The sequence below is a fragment of the Lytechinus variegatus genome, chromosome 15 (assembly GCF_018143015.1).
Source record: "Lytechinus variegatus isolate NC3 chromosome 15, Lvar_3.0, whole genome shotgun sequence".
NCBI classification, from domain to species: domain Eukaryota; kingdom Metazoa; phylum Echinodermata; class Echinoidea; order Temnopleuroida; family Toxopneustidae; genus Lytechinus; species Lytechinus variegatus.
The window spans coordinates 822,853-840,552 of record NC_054754.1 but is presented as its reverse complement, the minus strand read 5'-3'; the positions used below and the strand labels follow the sequence as shown (position 1 = coordinate 840,552).

Here is a 17,700-nt window from a genome sequence, read left to right as displayed (position 1 = left end):
TACATTCAACATGGATTTCAATACGTTTGTGCGTTTACGCGCATGTTTTATCGAATCATTACCTCGAAATACTTTTACAATGAATATTATCCTAGGCATCCTGCTTGTAGTTATTTTTATATTACGATTTACTCTCGACATATTGTTGATGAGTCAAAACGATAGCAATAGTAACTTTACTTATTCGTATTTAAACGATACCCTTATGGATGAAAGCTTCAGTAGCTCATTTTCGGGAGAATGAAAGGTTGCCCCTTTTCGGCTGTCTGGCTATTGTGTATTTATAGTTTGAATGTAATGTAGTTATGTTGTATATCTAATTATTTTGTAATAATTACTGTATTACTCTACCCACATCTCTTAGGCTCGAATAACGTTGCATTCACTTTCCTGTTTTGTTGCTCCATATATGTGTAAATATATATATATATTAACAATAGTAATAACATTACTGGAAGATAATGGATGTTAGACTGAGGCATCCTTTTACCATGTGTGTTGTCGGTCCAACCTTTTCGGGTAAAACTATGTTTGTTAAAAGAGTATTGAAAAACCTTCCGGCTATGTTCGATCGTACGCCTGAAAAAATTGTTTGGTTTTATGGTGAATTTCAAAACGAGTATGTCACCATGATGAAAACCATCCCAAATATTGAGTTTCATGAAAATCTGCCGGAAGATTTTTACGAATATACCGACAACACAAAACCTCTATTTATCATCGATGACTTGATGGACGCTGCGGGTGATAACAAAAAGGTGGCGGCTCTGTTTACCAAGGGCTGCCATCACAGAAATGCAAGTGTTATTTATATTAGTCAGAATTTGTTTCATAAGGGAAAAGAGTCGAGAGTTATATCGCTCAACACTCAATATTATTCTCTATTCAAGAATTGTAGAGATAAAATGCAAATTAATTGTTTAGCAAGACAAATGTACCCAGGCCGTGTAAAGTACTTTCAAGAGGCCTACGCCGATGCCACCAAAGAAAAGTATGGTTACCTTTTCATCGATTTAAAACCCGACACTCCCGATTCCTTTCGTCTGAGAACCAACATCTTTCCAGGAGAGACGCAGTACAGCTACCTCCCAAGAGTATAAATGAACACTTCGCCTCGGAGCAACGTTTATTCTTGAAAGATGTCCCGCCGCATCAACACCCACGCAGTTCTTCTCAAGACCCTTGCTCATTGTACCAGCAGTCAGCGAAAGGCATTGCTAAAAGCTGCAGACAAGGGTCTCGTAGATGCCATATGCGAATGCATCGTCAACGTCATCAATGGTAATATAAAACTTTCTCCCCATCACAAGCGTTCACTCGCTAAACACAAAAATAAACTGAGAAAACTGTCTGATCGCAGGACCTCCTTCAAGGTGAGAAAACAACTTCTCAATCAACGCGGTGGCTTTCTTTTACCCCTTCTGAGACTCGTTGTACCTGCTGTGGGAGCCATTGCAAGCGCCTTCTCCGGTAAAAAATAAATAAAGGACAATGAGCACTGAACATATTCGTAAAATGGTTCTTGTACCCCCGGGTGTACTGCAATCCATGCAAGGGAGCCCGGCTACACCTACCCAGCACACACTCGATGATCTCGACGAGAAAATGCGAGGTATCTTAGAAAGAAAGGATTTGAATGTGCACGATAAAGCACAGATGTACTCACAATATCTGCGAACATTTCTAAACACATCGGACAATGCTAAGAAACCCATTCCCATCGAAGTCCATGATGTTCAACCTCAGCCCAAAGGCAGCGGAGACGAAACATCCAACTTATCCAGTGTGATGAAAGGTGAGGAGCTGCCCGATCCTATCGAGCTCGACATCAAGCAACACATCCCTAAATCCTATGCAAATCGTGCGCACCAACTTGTTCAAAAATTAAAGACGAACCCAAGTTTCGGATGGACATCGACAGGTCAAGTTGTCATCCATGGCAGACCGATCCGGGGATCCAATCTTTGTGATTTAATGTATGACATTTTTCGCGAACGCAAAGACTACGTGCCAAGCGGGAGTGAACAGTTTATACGCCTTCTAGCGCAAATGAACATTCCTGAAACTTTCGTTTCCAACCCTAAGAGAAGGCAGGATCTTCAGCGGTGGAAGCGACAGGACGGGGTCGACAAGGAAGAGGGAGATGGGGAATGGTTGGTAAATCAAGATGAAAAGGTAACCAAGCGAACGGGGGCGTCTGTACATGTAACTAAGCCTGAACGTGAGAAGAAAATCAATGTAGCTCCTAAATCAAAAAAGTGGATACATTTCTAATGAAAAGTAACGGTTTCAGTCACCCGTGTTATACAGGGGCCCCGATTACTCTTTGGTAATCAATCATTCTATTTTTTTCAATTTCATGTCAATCATGTAACAATATTGTTATCATTATGACGTTTTGATATTTTAGGATTACGTTTGAATGCCTTAAATGGATGTGAATCTTGATAGATATTCTAATGTGCAGAATCAATGATAGTGGATTGTCTATGATTGACCGAATGAGTAAATGAGTAAATTGGCAAATGGCATAACGACCAAGTTGCCTTGTATGTTTATGGTTTTAACTCTGTATTTGTTTTACATGTTGTTACTCAAGGGTAGTATTGGTTGTATATATATTGTAGAGCATTAAACCATGTAAATAGATTCGTATACGGTGTATACACCGTTCAGAAATATGAATGAAATTTTAAATTCAGCACGCTTACATAGCAAATAGGATCATGATTTGTTTCAATTTTGTAATAAGTACATTAAGTACATTAATCTAATTTGTCCCTAAATCTATATAGAAATGTGATGCTTTTATTTTTAAGATCAGATTCACAAACATGGATGATCTTATTTTACTGTACATTTAAAACTCTATAGAAATGGGATCTGATGTGCGCAGTTGAAGGAAACAGATTCATGATGAATAGTTTTAAAAGATGTGTTATGACATACGTTTTTTAAAAGAGCTGTAGGTTTCTTAATTAGTGAAGGAGATTAGAATATAATATATATAAATAATAATATATATCGCTGAAAAAAGAATAATGTACATCTTATTTATTGACTAGAATATTATAGTATATACATTATGTAACGAATACAAAAGAACGGACTGTAAAAAAAGAAAGTCTTTGACACGTATATAGTTTGGATATAACTGTTTATTGTTCATTAAACATACATTTACACTGCAAATTATTACATTTCATTGTTTTATGTCAAAACGCATTCCTTGGTGAATAATCAGAGAGGGAGAGGTAGGGAGAACGAGAGGGGGCGTGGGGAGGTAGAGAAAGAGAGGGGAAGGGGTACATGAGAATCCATGAAAGAAGGAGTGTGAAATGAGAAAAGAGAGAAAGATGTGCATGTGTGGGTGTGAATGTGTATATTTCTTTAGTAAACATATAAATGGGAGGGGGGTGGAAGAGATTAAGAGGGGGTTGGCGTTGACGGGTATACTGAAGGTGGTTATCGAGAATTTAAACAGTGTGAAAGATTTCAAGGATGTGATAATAATAACAGCCCTTTATACCGCTTCATCTATTAAAAAAAAAGGTATACCGAGGCGACTTGTTAATATTATCATTACCCAAGTTTAAAGGCTAAATACATATAATTTTAGTAAATATCTTATTATGAAGGGTTCGTTTCTCGAGCTTCAAAACTGCGAGCAATTTGAGAGAGAGTGAATGTGAGATCATGCGTGGGGAACGATGAATTATATTTTCGATTAAACCATTCGTTAACCCTTCTATCATTTTCATTTAATTCAGTACCAAATACGTTCACAATATCCCTCAATTTCTTTCCTTCCATTCGTTTTGTCAAATAGTAGATACAATATTGTCCGCATACTGTCGAAAAGGTTCCCTGAAGTCTCCTTTTATTCGAATCCCATTCTTTGATGTCCTTGTTTAAAAAATCCTCAAAGTCGGGGCTGTAAAATTTAGGGTCATTTCCATAAGAGTCGAAAAATTCTCCGCGACTTCCGTCGTAGTAAAAGGCGAGCCAATGGGAACCGGGTTTGTCGCGGGTGTCTGTATTAAAAACATAACAGTATCTGTTTTGGGTCGAAAGGCGGGGTATCTCATCCAGTGCAAAAACCCCTTTAAATTGATCCTTGGTAGTGGGCTGGGTCTTGAGCACGTAATCTATCTGAAACGTATCCATGGCTAATTAATTATCTTCAGATCCAAGGGGTCGTCGTTTTTTCTCTCTCAACCTTTGAAATCGTAGATGACATTCCTACTTCTGTCAATCTGAAGGAGTCCTTGTGATTCAGAGTACACGATACAATTCAGGGTATTGGGTAGAGCAACATCAAATCCCGCTTCCAGACGAACGTTTCCCTCCTTTACAAGATTCAAATGACAGCCATCGCTTAGATCGGGGGTGAGGTCGAAGGCATAAAGTGTGTACCCTTGTGCATACTCTTCCCTATTTATAGCCATCCCACGGTCTGAAAATAATCGACTTGTTCCCATGAACAGTGTATTGTAGGCTTCTACATAGTTCTGATTCTTCCCTTCTTCGAAACAGGGGCGCAGCGGTCTCATTGGTAGGGGCTCTCCATCTACTGTGATGGAAATATAATTCAGATTGTAATGTTTAAAGTTATACGGGTTTTTTCCATAATTACCGTTGAAAGCGTTGTTGTCCACAAACCCTATAATAATTCGGTTAGGAATCTGTCCAAGAAAAAGATTATCTTTATTGATCGACATATTTCCAGAGGGAATAGTAAAGGAACGTACGTCCACTTTATTGATGGGGTACTTGGCTGGGGTGTTTTCCAATCCTTTCGCGTGCGATAACATCACGGATGGGTTGATTTTCACTTTTCTAACGTAGAGGGCAGCCTTCTCAATAACGATCTTGTATTTCATCGTAGCATGAGACGTCAAAAGGCAGAATGCATCTTTATTTCGATTGAGCTTGATTTTTACGTCCACGCCTGGGAGCATGAGTCTCTCTTGAAAAAAAATGTCCCCGTACAAAGGCCCCAGTAAGGATACAGTCTTGCTTTCACTCGTGAAATCGTGTCTTTTTTTCAATCCATCGTTCACTTCAGGGTGGGGGAGTAGAGGGTTCACCACATCCAATTTTCCCGCTTTATCCTTGTAAAATAACTGCTGGGTCAACTGAGATGACATTGAATCGTTCCCATAGTGGGTTAACACATCTATGAATGCTCTGTAAGCGTTTGTATTGGATGGCTGTGACACGAGGGTCTCATTCAGTTTGACATCTATCTGACTAAAAAGTGAGGGTAAGAGAAGATTAATGGGTCCAACCGGGGCATCCTCAGCAAGATCGGTGTTGTCTGGGTTGACGACTTTCACTAATACGAAGGATTGCCAGAATCTCAAAAAAAGAACTTTAACTTAATCAAGGCCAAGTTATCACAAGTTTTTGGAAGATCCCAGTACATAGAAACTTTCAAATCATGTATTACAGCCAGGGTTAGGCAGTACAACGAGCCCTTGGAAGTCTTTGCTTCTGCCATTATCACTATGGTTGAAGAGGCTTTTCCTAGCTACGATCAGGAGGCAAAAGAGGGGGAATGTTTTCGCCGGTTCATCGCTGGTCTCAACACTCAATTGCGAGTGAAGATACATGAACTTGGTGGTATGACTCTCAACGACGCACTTCAAATCGCATTAAGAGTCGAAAGAGCGCAGCAAACAGAGAAGACGCAACCAGTCTCCCTTAATCCAACTCCAAGTCCTGTTGCAGCAACATCACTAGATCCCCTGTACTTGAAGTTGATACAACGACTGGACAATATAGAGAAGAAGATGGATGGTTTGTCGCTTTCTCCTTCTTTGCATGACACCTACCATCGTCAGGCTGATCGCCATAGGTCTCCTAGTCCTCCACCCTATCCTCACCAATCTTCTCGTTATCGATCGACAAGTCCACGTCGCTATGATGATCGTCGGAGGTCAACACACCCTGAACGTTATCGATCACCAAGTCCACGTCGCTATGATGATCATGGTAGGTCAACACACCCTACACAACGACCTCGATCTCCATCCATTACTAAAGAACCTAGACGCAGTTTTGATCAACGATTCCAACGATCACCCTCTCGTCATGTTCGTTTTGAAGAGGGAAACTACCAATAGTTGGTGACGAGGGTCAGTCATCAACAGTCACTACCCCGACCCATGTTGACATAGAATATGACTCCTCAAAGGAACAGCAACCACCCTACATCCCTATCACTTTCGATAACAAGTATGTTTTGGCATACATTGACTCAGGCTCTTACATCTCTGTCATCAGCAGTGAGTTTTACGAGTCCATACCCAAATCTAAAAGGAGCCCCTTAATGAAGTGTCATTTAGCAGCTACTTCAATCACTCAAGAAGTACTAGACATTATAGGAACGATTCACTCCTTGGTCCATCTAGGCAACACCAGTAGACGACACACATTCATAGTCGCAAGAGGTATTAGTCACTCCGTCGTAATAGGATGGGACTTTTTCTGGAAGTTTGATGCTACAGTCTCCCCTACTTCCTTCACTCTACCAGGTCAGACAATACCACTTGTAAGCAAAGATCAACATCAAGAGCAATCATCCTTGAAATGCAGTGTTTCACTCCTCCCTACTTCAGACATTTCTCAGAGTCAACAGAAGAATGCTGAACAGTTACTCTCAGCCTACTCAGATGTCTTCAGTTCATCATCTGATGACATTGGCAAGACAGATTCAACCTATCATCATATCACCACCACAAGTGATGTTCCCATCTGTCAGAGAGCTTACCGCACTTCTCCAGCTATGCGTGTAGAAATTCAATCCCAAGTCGACGAACTTTTACGAAGAGGAATCATCGAAAAGAGTTACAGTCCTTGGGCAAGTCCGATCGTGATGGTCAAGAAAAAGGACAAGACGTTTCGCTTCTGCGTAGACTACCGAGCCTTAAATGCCGTGACCATCAAAGATTCACATCCCATACCCAGGCAAGATGACTCAATCGACGCCCTCTCATCCTCAAAGTTCTTTTCAGTAATCGACTTATCAAGCGGCTACTGGCAAGTCCCACTTAACCCAGAGGACAAAGAAAAAACAGCGTTCACTACTGGCACAGGGTTATACCACTTCAACGTAATGCCCTTTGGACTGAAGAACGCTCCAATGACCTTCCAACGACTAATGGAATCAGTTCTACATGGTCTTCATTGGTCCATCTGCTTAGTCTATCTAGATGATGTTATCGTCTTAGGGAAAAACTTCGAAGAGCATCTACGCAACCTAAAAGACGTCCTCCATCGCTTCAGAGAAGCTGGTCTAAAGTTGAAGCCGTCCAAGTGCCAATTCTTTCGTAGAGAAGTTACTTACCTAGGCTATGTGATCAATGCCAATGGTGTTCTACCTGATCCTTCAAACATCACCAAGGTATCATCCTGGCCTCGACCTCGAAGCCCAACCAACATCAGGTCATTCCTTGGTCTTGCCTCGTTCTACCGCCGGTTTATTCAAGATTTCTCGAAGATAGCATCTCCGCTCACCAATCTTACACAGAAAGGTGCCAAATTCATCTGGACAGAGCAATGTGAAGTCGCATTCAACACTTTGAAGAGAGCTCTTACCAATCCTCCATTGCTAGCTTACCCTGACTTCTCAGTAGAATTCAACCTCTCAACAGATGCCTCGCTCAATGCTATAGGTGCTGTACTATCTCAAGTACAAGACGGCCAAGAGAGAGTTGTTGCCTACTTCAGCCAGATGCTCTCAAAATCTCAGCAGAAATGGTCAACCTACGATAGAGAGCTTTGGGCCATCATCGCTTCTGTTCGCAACTTCAGGCATTATCTTAGAGGTCAGCAATTCACCATCTTCACTGACCATCAACCTCTTCTTGGTTATGAGAAAGTGCCTATTCAGGACGATCTCTCTGGATGACGAGCTCGTTGGATAATCGAACTGGATGCCTATTCTTTCCACATTAAGCATCGCAAAGGTCATCAGAACAGCAATGCTGATGCTATGTCTCGTCTTCCTACTTCTTCTCCTGAACAAGTCGCTAACGATGAGGTAATGACAAGGAACCACACTTCCTCTACTCGAGTCGCCCTTCCATTAGAGTGCAATGTGATGCAGACTCGTTCTTCTACTCAAGCCACACATGAAAGCCAAGCTGAAGACAAGTCCCAGCCTACATTCACTCAACCCCAAGATGCACCAGAGACCTTCACCCTTACTGGTCAAGAATCTGAGCTACGATACTATCAGAACAAAGATAGAGACATTCGACATGTAAAAGAGTTTGTCAAGGATGGATATAGACCCTCTGTAAGAGAAATTCGCAACTACAATCCGCGAATGAGGAAATTTCTTTGGGAGTATCCTCGTCTAGTCATCGACCAAGACATCCTCTATCGTACAAAGCTAGATCAGTTTGGTGCAACAACACAACAACCAGTAATACCAGCAAGCCTCATCCCGAAGGTATTACAAGAGCTTCATGGTCATCCGTCTTCAGGTCACTTTGGTCTCCAACGTACATTACTTCGAGCTGAAGCAACCTGCTACTGGCCATGTATGCGTAGGGACATAACTAACCACTGTTCAACATGCACAACATGTCAAGCATTCCGCTCTCCTAATCCGAAGTACCAAGCTCCACTACGCAACATAACTACAGATCACCCTCTGCAAATGGTCTTTGCAGATATTGCAGAACTTCCTACATCTCGCCGAGGATATAAGTATATCTTAGTCATCGTAGATCATTTCAGCAAATACGTTAATATCTATCCGATGAAGATTAATTTTAAAATGAGGACATTTTATTTGTAAGAGGAGATATTGTTTGTAGAGCTGTTGTGTGAACAGGGTTTTAAGTTGGAATAGTTATGTTACTTTAATAGATGTCTTCTGCATTATTCTTGATCATCCTCTCTTCTCTGTTAGTCATCAAAATTCCATCCTTTCTTCCATCACCTTCTTTACATGCCTTTCAACATACCAGATTCACTCTTCCATCCATTTCTTTTGTTCATGCTCATTTTCACTCATACTTCACTCTTGCTATTAGTTAGTTCTTATTCTCTGATTGGTTCTCTCCCTCTGACTTAAGTTCATTAATATTCATTAGCAGCTATTCATTTGCCATGTATATTCATGTATTTCTTTTATTTGCAATCTTTGATATTTTAATATTCATTATTTTCCTTTGTTATATATATATCATGCATGTTAATATTTTATGCCTAATAAACCCCTGAGGTTTAAAGTAACTCAGCCCAGGGCAGTTCATCACAGGCAATCACTGAGTGAGGTTGTCTCTGTAAGTTCTTAGAACCACGCCCTTTACCGCTCTGGCCACACTACACATGGTTTGGGATAGGTCCATGTATTCTTCGGCGGTACCGGACAGGTTGAATTCGATAGGGCCAGAATCGGTTATATTACTAACTGGATGGTATTCTATCCATGGTCCTTTTACTATACTCATCTGCGTATACGGTACCGAAAATATGTCCAATTCAGACTTGCAACAGATGTCACTTTTTTCATGAAGAAGGGCCATGATTTATGGATAAACCCGTGTAGAATTTGTAGAATTTAATCGAAAATATCCAATCGACGTCTTTTCACATGGGACTTCTGCGCTCGAATGACACGTTTCTTCCCTCGCTGTTTCCTTTTAACTATAATCACACGTCCACCTCCGCCCTGTGTTTTCTTTCTCGCACCATTTAAAGCTTTCCTGGCCATCCTTTTTCCAGCCTGTGAAACATTTCTTTTTGCTGCGGCTTTCAAGGGTTGTCCGCTTAATGTGTCCTGTACGATGTTCAGTCCTGTGTTCAAAACTTCTTTTCCCAATGACATTGCCCCCTTTTTTAGCAGAGGGGTGGCTGTTCGAAATAATCCTCTTACAAGACTTCCAAGGCCATGCCCCCGTTGCATCACGGAGCCCCTAAACACAGGGATTCCCATCCCATGTTGCTTTACATAGAGTGGGGTTTTGTGTATAATTCTGTTAAAGTTGTTCATACGGGTCATTTTGGATCGTTCTACCCTCACGGCAAATTAGAAGAGCGCTCTCGAAAATGTAGTTTCACAATGACTTTCCCACGTTCAAATGGTACCACTTCCCCCGTTTCAGTGGTTAATATAATCTCGATGGTTTCAAAATGATGAATCTTGAGAGGAACGTAGTGTGGAGATGTATAATACATGACGATATTCTCATGTCGTTTGTTTGGTACCACGGCAACCGTTCTTAGTAATGGGACAGCTGCATCCCCCACATGCTGAGATTGTACAATATCGGAATAGATGTAAAATGTATGAAACTGCATATGGACGTCTACCGGTAGAGGGCTCTCAGTCGATTCTCTAATACGGCATTCCCCATCAAATCCCAACAGTCGGGCTAAATAGCAAGATATGACAATTTCAAGCCGTTCCCTCATGTCTATGTGGCATCGTCGGGATCTTCTCTTGAAATAGAAACCGAGCTTTGAGCGGATCGCATCTGGAAGGATGGAGTTGATGGCTTCGCATAGGTCGTCTCCTGAACTGTAGTATCCGGTGGGAACCTTTAACATATGCGTTAAAGCTAGAGCGTTGTCGGGGTCTCCATTTGAGGTATACAGCTTTATCCAGTTTTGCCCGTCTTTCAAATTCCCCCATGTATTTTGAAATTGGATTTCCGCAAGCCCGACTTCGAAATCGTCGCTCAGTGAAAGTGGTCTGTGTAATTTAGTGGTGAAGTGACATGTTTTGTTTTCCGGAAAGTAACTCATGGAACTGTTACTTGGTAATGTGACATAAAACTGTGAACCCATTTTGTATATCCTATTCCTATCCTTCTCACACCCCAAAATGATTGTTCGGCTGTAGATAATCTACTTTTAACGGTTTTCGATTCTCTGTACCCAGCTATCAAACTCACTGCCATACCCTTTCCAACGAACCAGATATTCCTTTCTCCCCCTTTTCATCCGCGTTTTCAATACTTTCTCCACTGTATAGAGTTCCTCTTGCGATTTTGAGACTCTTTGCAGTTCGCGTTCATAGAAGGTACCTTTTATGACATGCCCATTGAAGTCCTTTATCCTATACACGACAATAGGTCTTGCTATTCTTGCCTTAATGGTAAATATTTCTTCCGACCAATTTGCTTTGTAACCCTTTTCAAAACGCAACTTACTTTTGCTGATACGCACCTTGTCACCTACCTCGAATTTGAATTTTTTACGCGACCTAGCTTTCTTGTATAGCTGCTTTCCATATAAAGCATCTAAGGCTTGTTTTTGATTTTCAATGTTTACCTGGTTCGGTTTCATGCGAATACTAGTATGGTATGTATCATTGTACCCTTTCATAACTTTCTGTATCACATCAATATATCTGTAAGAGTTTGTATGGGTAAAATAACGCCAAAGTCTTTCCCTTATCGTCCTGTTCAATCTTTCTACAACCGAACCTTTCACTTCGTTTTCTGTCGTGAAGAAAGAGATGCTTTTGGATTTAAGGTACTTTTGAAATTCATTGTTTATAAATTCGCTTCCCTTGTCCGTATGTAACATAACGGGAAACCGTTCATCGACCGTTATTTGTTTAAACGCTTCCGTTATAGTCTTTCCCGTTTTATTCTTAATTGGAATAGCCCATGCATACTTCGACAGCACATCGATACACATGAACAAGTAACGGTATCCTTCATTATAATCCTTCAGATTTTGGACATCTAAGAGATCGGCTTCCCAAACATCATCCATGCCTCTCACCACCACTCTATTGCGCACAAACCTTTTTCTCACAGGGGCATGCAAGGTGTAACTGTCTTGCTTTTCCAACCATTTTTTCACGGTTTCATAAGGTACTTTCTCGAATCCGTTCTTTTTCAAAGATCTCCATAATCTCACACTACCACCTAAACTCGCTTCATTGGAGGGGTCATAATAAAGTCGGTGTAATGTATTCTCTAACCCTTCCATTCTCCGTCTTCTCTCTCTCATGTCACCTCATGCAATGAAGTTACATCGTTCCTTACTCTTTATTTGAAAGAATTAACAAAAAACAACAACAGATAAATGGAGATCGATTGTAGTATTCAACATGGAGCTTCGTTTATATTTAATTACAATATGACAAACATGACCGATGGGATAGTGTATTATCGAATATATGACACAATATAATCATTCAAAACCTATTAAACACATGGACATCAACCGTCATTATGTAGTAAGCTATATACAACACTATGTACAATAACGAGTTGTATTTATACGGTTTAACGGTCCATTGTACATTACATTCACGCAGTTCTTTGATAAATGGGGGCAATAATTCTTTCTTAATCTCTTCCTCCTCTACTGAAAAGTAGATGTTGATAAAATAACATAAAGCCACTGTGGCCCGTTGCCTGATTTTAGGGTGAGATTTATCTCCGATACAATTTAAAAGTAACGTTTGAACAAAATCGTTCAAATCATCGTCACGGCATAGTTCGATCTTTTCTAAACGTTGAAATTCTTCCATCGTCATAATATATTGGCACGTGGTCCGTAGATTTGAAAGATCGGTTTCCGAACAGGACGTTGCGCTCGAACATTGGATGATCGTAGAAAGCAACCGCCATCCAGGTCCCTCCCCTATATGCAGTCTGGCTCCGGTAACCCCGTCTCTTCTTCTTCCATGGCTCTGTACACCGTCCGAGTAGCGGCATCCACCCCTTCGACATGTAACGCCATTTTCTCCCTCCTTTCTTTCAGCTCCTCTTCCGTGTCTCCCTTCAAAATATATTTGAGATACTCTGTGACGAGGTACGGGTCCATCAGCTCTGGTCTCAGCCACATCACTCTCGCTACGTGGGGGTAAAATTTGGCCACCTTCTGAGGGTCCAAGCACTCCACCGATTGCCGTACTTTCATCTGAGGATTGTCTTTGATCAATTCTTCCACCCATGTCGTGGGATATTTGTTCATGTCTTTGAAAATCTCGATAATGGCCAGATATTCGATAACCATGAGTAAGTCCGCCTTTTCCACTTGTTTCTGAAATTCTTCACACCAGTCGGTATCGTCTACGTTTGCGATTGTATTATTACACATGTTGAATGTAGACGGTCCCAGTTTCTGAGTGTTACTCCTTCTTCGTCGCAATAATGACGGATGATGGTTTTTCCACACCTTTTATAGAGGTTTCCATGTTTTTTAACTTATTGTTTTACCCCTTCCTTCATGTCCCATCACGTTCTACACTCCCCTGTCGCAATCCAATGATGTCATGGATAACTATATCGAGTATGATGTCATAGAAATCCCCTTGGTTTTTTTATCCTACTGTTATACCCCCACCCATTTCATGTCACATCGTGTTCGTACCCCTACCATTGCATTTCCCTGTTGCAATCCAACGATGTCATTATCGATGTCATCGATGATGGTACTGACTGACGTCAGTACCATCATCTTCCATCGTGTTCCGATGTCACTGACTGACGTCAGGGACATCGAACGATTAGGGTTTGGGGTAGGGTTAGGGTTGCTGGTACATTTAGGGTTAGGGTTTCGGGTAGGGTTACAGTTGCTGGTACTCTTACGGTTAGGGTTACGGCTAGGGTTGAGCCTAGGGCTCTTGTGACGTCATGACGCCCAAGACACCCTCATTATGTATTCAAGACCCTCATTAATATTCATGACCCTCATTAATATTCATGAGGGTTACGTAACATTACGTCATGACGCTGGAGACAACCTTATACTACAAGTGAGAGCTCGCGCGCACACGCGCTGCAAACTTTAACAGGTGTTAATTTCGTCATTAATGGTCGTAGAAGGTTGATCAAGGTATCAAATTGTTCAAAATTTCATAATCATTGCAATGATATTAAAAAAAACGATGTTTCTGCGTTGCGTTAAGGCATTACGCGCGGAAACGTGCACGCAAAATTTCGAAATGCTTAAAATGACCTAAAACGTACTCTAGTTTGGTCAAGAAGTGATTTTACAAAATGGCGCCTAGATGACGTGATCATGACCTGATGACATCGATATGTTCATATCCAGAGTAGATATGATTTCACCAGGTCTACTCCCAACTCCCCGATTTCACATAATCTATGTTATCTATATAGATAGGAGAGAGAAGGAGAGAGAGAGAGAGACAGTCAGTGAGGAACATGTATCTTAAAGCTAAATGATAGTAGTTGCAGTAAAACACCAATTTTGTGAGGAAGTATGTAAAACCAAGGTTAAGTATGACTATATCATCGTGGATCTAGATCTGGCACAGTTACATAAACTGAACTTTGTGAAATCATAAAATCTAAGCTGAAGTACGATCACACTGAAGATCGCCAACACAGATAGGCACACGTGGGACAGTGTATTATTATTGCTGGAATAAAGACCTGACGGAAGTGACCAAATCCGCACTTATTATGCGTATTTCTCAGCAATTACACAATTTCTTCGAGAATCCTTTGGCACATATTTTTTATTCATACAAACAAACACTTGGGTGGTCATTATATTAGATTCTGTAAAAAGTCATTTTGAGATCGTTACCAGAACTGGAATTTATATTTAAGACTGATAAAAATTGCCTCAACAAAAATCATATCCAGATTACATACATTCTAGGAATCCATGTTTTCCATACATTATATCCCTATTTCATCAGTTCAAAATTATGGTGAATTGCTAACGTCTCTGTTGGATTTCAAAGATTTCTTTCAACAGATTTACCCTTAACTGATCTTTAATGCCTTCATCCAATGAAGGTGGTTGCCAGAGGTGAAGTGTATTTGAGTCGTCCTTTAGTTAGTCTGCTTTTTGTTCTTGCAAACGATAATTCTTCCCTGTTCTCACGAAATGACGGGTACGAGCAGGGTGACCAGACGTCCCGTATTTCCCGGAATTGTCCTGTATTTTGCTCCTTTGTCCCGGCATCCCGACAAACCCTTCCCGGGACGCCTATTTGTCCCGTATTTAAGAATATTGAACAAAATGTAGTTAATACATTTAAAAGTGATGAATTTTCATCAAATAACCAACAGATGACGAAGCAGAGATAACAATGAAACTAATTTGGAGATGTAATCGGTGGAACAAAGTATTGAGTTTTCATAACTAGATCTTGTTGTTTCAGCTTTTGTTTTGAGTCTTGTTGTGTATGATGCTGCTATGTTTCATCTAATTTTTAAGTTTGACAATGTTACACTTTGAAATTTTATTATCTAAAACATTTTAGCTTTTCAAAGTTCTAAAAATATATAAAAAACAACAAATATCATTATGATATTTGTTAGATGACTGGATTTTTTGTTTGCTTGAAGTTGAACTTTTTTCCTCTTTCTTTCTTTTGTATCATTCATTGTTTGCCCTTTTTTGTTCCATCTATCTTTATTTCTGATCTTTTATCCCTGAACCTTTCTCTCTGTCTGTATATTTTTTTTATTGAATATCCATTTTTTATTTCCTGAATTCATTCTTTCAACTTTTCTTTGCTTCCTTCCCCCTTTCTCGCTTTTTTGTTCTTTCTCTCCTTCCATTAATTTCTCTTTCTTTCATTCTCTCTTCCCTTCATTCTTTCCCCCTCTCTTTCCTCCTTTCTTGCATTATTTATTGTATATTTCCTTCTATTTTCTTGCCCTTCCTTCCTTCATTCCTTCCTTCCTCCCTTACTGTTTTCTTCTTTCTTTGTTTCTTTCTTCCAAAGAATGAAGGAAACATTTTTCTTTCCATTATTCTTTCTTTCCACCCCTTTTTTCTTACTTTCTTATTTCCTTTCTCTCCTTTTTTGTCTTTCACACATTTATTCATCTTCCCTTCCTTTTCTTTTATAGGAGCGCCTTGAGCACCTAACAAGGTGGATGTGTGGCAATATAAATACCCTATATTATTATCATTTTTCTTTCTATATTCATTTCAAAGAATGAAGGAAACCTTTTCTCTCTCTATTTTATTCTTTCTTTCATCCTTCTTTTATTCTAACTTTTATTTTTTTCTCTTCATTTTCCCCTTTAGTTCGTTTTTCTTTCTTTCTTTTCAATTCATCTCTTTTCTTTTGTCTGTTCTTTCTCTCCTTCATTCTTTCGTTTTCCCTCCATTTCAATTCTTATATTTTTCACAAGTCTAACACTAACTTTTTTTATCCTTTGTCGATTGTCCCGTATTTCATTTTGTGAAATCTGGTCACCCTGGGTACGAGGAAAATCCCTTTTTTTTTCAATTTTGAGTTTTTTGCATTTTTGGAGATCTTTTATTCATATCTCGAACTAAAACAAGTTTCAGATCACAAAACTATCTAATTTCATTGCCATGACAACAGTGCACACGAAAATACCCAGATTAAGGATTTCTTGTTTTCCTGGAAGTGAAGGATAAGCAGCTGCCAATACGTGAAAATAAATGAACACGCTCTATTACTCAAGAGTTTTTCACAAAATGATGGATGAGGCTTTGCGCAAAGTCCGTCAATTCGTGAAATTGTCACCTGCTCATTTGTGCCAATTATTTTTTTCATGAAGTGACGGAAGGCAAATATTTACAGTTTGGAACAGCCGAAGATCATGAACTGGTGAGTTTTTGTAAATGTAGGAAAGTAAATAAATGTAATGCAGCCTTTTAAGTCATTTCAACCCTTCATTAAGTTTTCTGATCACAAAAATCCTTAAAATAATGCCCAATCTTTCCATACATTGCCCCACATATTTATTTTCGTGTCAGTGAAAATCATATGGAGTATTGCATGTCACTCAATTCAACTTGAATGTAAGTTTAGTCAAACTATAAGGGTTAGAATATTTTTCGAACATTAATCAAGACTAAATAGATTTAATGAAGTCTGAGGATTTGGTAAAATAATCGTATATAGGCATAGTTTAGGCCTAGATCTAGATAATTTACAAGAATTGCATTGCCACTGGACTCCATAAACGTCAAGTCGTTAAATTCTAACTTGTCTAGTATTGGCACTAAATTTTCATCAAAAAAATCTGAAATGAATACATCTATTGTCTGCCTTACCGTAGTGTTAGTTCATTCATCATCTAAATTCCTAGTACTTTTTATAAATGACAGTGTGAATGCTAAGATCATGAATTAATTTGGTAAGGTTAGTGGCCAACCCATGTGTGCAAATAAGTTGAGTCCTAACTGAGGATTACTGGAGATTTTAAAATTGATGTTTTAAATGAATCTTAAGTCAAGAGTCAGTCTACATCTAATGTAGATAGAGCTTTATACCCTGTTGTTTAATGACCACTCCCTAGCCATTCTCTCTATGACATTTTACAGGAAATGAAAGAATCTACAGAAATAAACTGCATCTTGGTTTGATCATAATCATTATGAAGGTATTTTAAATTTTTCTCAAATGCAGTATATACAGTAAGCAATGTGTCAGAGAAAAGTCCTGGAACGGGTACACTCCCTATTTAACAATACTAATGGTCAGATGAGGTGAGAATTTTCATAGTGTTATAATCCCACATGTGACATCCTGTCAGTATCAGCCATCCATTGATTTGCACTCAACACCAAGATTATTTTCAATAGCAAATCTAGTTAACAATGATGTTATAAAGATATGTTGACTAAAAGTTATAATAACCAGAAAGTATTAATTTTGGAATATGCTATCATTTAGCAGATATATTTCTAAGTTGTAAATGAACATGATTTCCATTTTGATAAATGCTTGGTGTACTGCACTAGAGCATA

General features: G+C 39.6%; 1 protein-coding gene across 1 annotated transcript; it reads right to left on the bottom strand.

Annotated features, from left to right (window-relative positions):
• Window positions 1-4,214: 4,214 nt before the first annotated feature.
• LOC121428955 (uncharacterized protein F54H12.2-like) lies at window positions 4,215-5,503 on the bottom strand. The gene is made up of 2 exons (XM_041625850.1): window positions 5,479-5,503; window positions 4,215-5,338 (listed from the first exon to the last, which is right to left on the bottom strand). The coding sequence occupies exons 1-2, from the start codon at window positions 5,501-5,503 to the stop codon at window positions 4,215-4,217; spliced, it is 1,149 nt and encodes a 382-aa protein (XP_041481784.1).
• Window positions 5,504-17,700: the final 12,197 nt, after the last annotated feature.